At 42.7% G+C, this 3,984-nt stretch overlaps 1 protein-coding gene across 1 annotated transcript in view; it reads left to right on the top strand.

The window, feature by feature from the left end:
• LOC102196531 (nardilysin-like) overlaps positions 1 to 3,984 on the top strand; it is a 20,212-nt gene that overhangs the window by 7,473 nt on the left and 8,755 nt on the right. Inside the window, exons 13-19 of the mRNA XM_013907905.1 lie at positions 133 to 166; positions 225 to 283; positions 1,845 to 1,899; positions 2,130 to 2,234; positions 2,331 to 2,454; positions 3,326 to 3,412; positions 3,930 to 3,979. Of these exons, the coding sequence (XP_013763359.1) occupies positions 133 to 166; positions 225 to 283; positions 1,845 to 1,899; positions 2,130 to 2,234; positions 2,331 to 2,454; positions 3,326 to 3,412; positions 3,930 to 3,979 (514 nt within the window). The remainder of the gene's footprint in view (positions 1 to 132; positions 167 to 224; positions 284 to 1,844; positions 1,900 to 2,129; positions 2,235 to 2,330; positions 2,455 to 3,325; positions 3,413 to 3,929; positions 3,980 to 3,984) is intronic.

Here is a 3,984-nt window from a genome sequence, read left to right on the forward strand (position 1 = left end):
GTTCCTTACCGTAACCACAACCATAACCTAACTGTAACCCTGACACTAAAACCACATTTTGAGTCTCAAAAATGCCTTCAAACTTAAAAAACTTAAAAGATATTAAACTTCTAATTTTTGGTTGCCACAAAGATATGAGTACATGCTCACACACACACAAAAATGTGTTTGCTGATGTAAAAGCTTAGGTTTGGGGCCTCACCGTGCTGCTGTTCTCTCTGCAGGTCGTCCACTTTGTGTTCCAGTATCTGAAGATGCTGCAGACTCTGGGCCCCCAGCAGAGGTCAGGCTTAAAAACCTAATTCCCATCTCAGCTGCAGACGTCCATAGACAATGCTTTCTAGGTCAAATCTGGTCATCATCATTTAAAAACAATTCTATTTAGGATTTATGTTGTTGTTGAAAGACTATAAGTCATCTTTGCAAGCTGTTCCAAAGGTGTGAATTTAGCCCAATTCCAGCTGTGACTTCCTGTTTTCCCTCTGAGCAGCTTCCTGTTGATTAGAGCTCTAATTGACATCTGATTGGCTCAGATGTAGAAGCTAAAATCTGTCACGTTTGGTTGAAAAGTGAGAGCTCAGCAGATGTCTCCATTACACCATTCTTCTGTTGAAAATCAGGTGTGTTGTTGCTGACATTGTATTTATGTATGATCACGCCACCGCACACCATCCACTCAGCGTCCACCGTCACTCATCTTTAAATCTACAAACATGTTTGTGTCGTTTCTCTTTTATCTCTATGTAAGTTTCTGTATCATTGTGAGCAGCATGCTGAGATGATCCATGCAATGATCCATGAGCGTCTGATAGTTTGAACTTACTGTTCCCTCGTCCTCGTGCGGCGTGTTGCTACAGCATTTAGTGAGGAAGAGGCATCCTCTCACTGAAAACCACACCCACACTGGACAGGAGATCTTTCTTCTACACATCACTTAACCTAAGTTGTCTATTTAGAGTCCAGCAGTGCTGGATGTTCATATTAAACCGTAGTAATAATGAGGTCAGTGTATGTGTAGTAGTCTCTGTGAGCCAGCAGCTCAGATTGCTCGTTACCTCGGTGAACTGACATCACCGTGTCACAGATTTCTTTCAGACACGGCACGCTCAGAAATGAGAGAAGATCTACAGTTTCTGCTGCAGGTTCAGACTCTGGCGTGTTCAGATGGATCTGAGGAGGTTCAGGTTCAGTTTGTTTTTTAGAACTTTCACACTGGCCAGATGAGTGGGTTGTCCTAACAAACTCCAGCCCCTCTGCAGGCTTTCAGAAGCTGTCCAATCAGAAGAAAGTTGTATTGGAATGGGAGGGGCTAAAGCATCACTTTTCAGACAGGATGAACCGCAGGGCTAGACCCAGTTTAACATAAGGAAGGATTATTTTGAAGTCTCAGAATAAAACTGTGGAACGGCTTTAATCAAACTAACACTAACTAACACTCATTAGATAAACTAACACTAACAGACACACAGTCTGCAGTACCACATCCAATCAGAAAATCCCATCTGTAATGAAGAGCACCGTAATTGGATCGATTTATTGTTAATTTTCTTCTGTAAAAGATGCTTAAACAGAACTTCAGTGAAGGGCAGAGTTCTTATCACACACTGAAGTCAGATGTTATGTGATGAGGGGACATGGCACTTCTGGTGGGAGGAGCCAGACACTTGTTGAGGAAGCTATGATGTCATTAAACTTTGTGAAAAATGACGTCCAGGAAAAAAATCTTTTTAAGCATTAATCTGGGACGAAGTCACCGAGCTCTGAGATCATTTTATTTTATCTGCTTTTATTTCTTTTTCTTTGTCTGAATGAAATCCTCTGTTTCTGCTTTCTTTATTTTTCAGGATCTATGAGGAAATTCAGAAGATCGAAGCCAACGAGTTCCACTACCAGGAACAGGTAGAGGTATTGCACCACAGACACACAGTCAGGCTGAAGTGATGTGAGCTCAGGGAGGAGAGCAGAAGCTGAAGGTAGACACTCAGAGGAGGAGAAGGCGCTTCGTCAGGGACAGCAGAGACAGAGTAGGACAGAAACGATAGAGCCAAGCGTTGTGTAACTCCTCATGATGAGCTTCACTCTTTACTGTCTTTCTCTGTGAAACGCTCACTTCCAATTGTGTTGGGCAGACGGATCCCATCGAGTTTGTCGAGAACATCTGCGAGAACATGCAGCTGTTTCCCAAACAGGACTTCCTGACCGGAGACCAGCTCATGTTCAAGTACGACCCCCAGGTGAGCATCACCGTGATCCGGATCTTGATCCAGAATCAGTGCAGTAATCTGTCCTGTGCAGAGTTTACGCTCTCAGTGAACTGTTTGTGTTGTCAGGTGATCAACGCCGCTCTGTCCCTGCTGAAACCCGACAGAGCGAATCTGCTGCTGCTGTCGCCGGAAAACGAAGGCTGCTGCCTCCTCAAAGAGAAATGGTTCGGTACCTGCTACAGCGTGGAGGGTACGACGCTTTAACCACAGCACAGTTGCTCTGTTAGTCTGCACCAAGGAGCGCGTAGCTAAAAGCTAACCCTAACCCTGAGGCAGGGGGAGGTCGTCGTGTTGGGAGGGCATGAAGCGCTTATTATTTTCATCACTTAACTCACACAGACCATTTTTATACGCTACTATAGTAACATCAAACTTCACCTTCGAGAACGTGGAGGTCTGAGGTAAAACGACTGTTTAGTTCAGTTTTTCAGCAAACAGTTGAACAAAATAACAACAAACGTTTGTGTGCATGAAGCTGCAAAATTTGTTGTGTAGACATTACTGATACGTGCGATTTTAAATCATTTATGGAGTAAATGTCTGCTTTGAAACAGAGTAAAGCTGTGAAGGCGACTTTGAGTCCTACCTGTTTGTGTAAATGTCTCAAATTTAAAATAATAAATAACGTAATAATAAATGTACAGCAGCCTGATAGCTCAAAATTTTAAAAAAGCCAGATCCAGTGTAATTTAGACTAAATGCAAATCAGCTGTTTATGTTTTCATGTACAGCTGATTCGGCTGTGAACCAAACATGCTTGTGTTTGGGCTGTGAGAGGAGGAACATGCAAACTGCAGCACTCCTGTTTCTTCATCATAATAAAGATGACTGAAGAAATCTGCCGTTAAACCTGCTTCTTTGTTCACAAATGTCTTCATCATCGCCATTACTGCAAAGTCTTCACAGGAAACAGGAAGTGACCGGACAAGACAATCAGAATTAAGTGGTGTGAAGTTAGCGCAGAGTTTAAAGTTACAGGAGGTCCTCACCGGTGACAGTCTGACCCTGTGACTGCTTCCTGTTTGTCGCTAAATGTGGGTGTGTTTGTTTTGTCTCGTCAGATATCCCAGAGGAGTGGGCTGAGCGCTGGGCTGGAGACTTCGAACTCAACCCTGAACTCCACCTGCCTGCTGAGAACAAATTCATCGGTCAGTGTAAACGCATTTGGCAGCTTCAGATGATGAAGAGCAGCTCAGGCTGAGTCCACGTCAAGCTGATTTAGGATCAGCTGAAGGCTGAAAAGTTCAGATGGGCATCTACTGTATATAGTATTTTATTTTATTCTATTCTGTACAGTTGTGTACTGTATTTATTCTTATTGTATCCTAATTTTTGCGTCATAACTTTTGCACTGTCCACTTCCTGCTGTGACAAAACAAATTTCCCACGTGTGGGACTAATAAAGGTTATCTTATCTTATCTTATCTTATCTTATCTTAGACTCCTACACCAAAGCCGGGAATAAGTTTCCAGCCTTCGGAGAAGTTTAGATCTGAAATCAGTCAGGATTTAAGAATTTAAATAACAAAAAAAAAAACAATTTCTACATCCTGTAACATCACAGCGTAAAGCTGTACATCAGTACGTTTCAGTGTTTCAGTCATCACAGCATCATTACTGACAATCAATAAACTCAATCTTCTGGGTTTTTTGTCGCTTCTGCAGCAACGGATTTCACCTTGAAAACGTCTGACTGTCCGGACACAGAGTATCCTGTGAG

This window comes from Pundamilia nyererei, unplaced genomic scaffold (assembly GCF_000239375.1).
Source record: "Pundamilia nyererei isolate P.nyererei 1_Seehausen unplaced genomic scaffold, PunNye1.0 scaffold00603, whole genome shotgun sequence".
NCBI lineage: Eukaryota > Metazoa > Chordata > Actinopteri > Cichliformes > Cichlidae > Pundamilia > Pundamilia nyererei.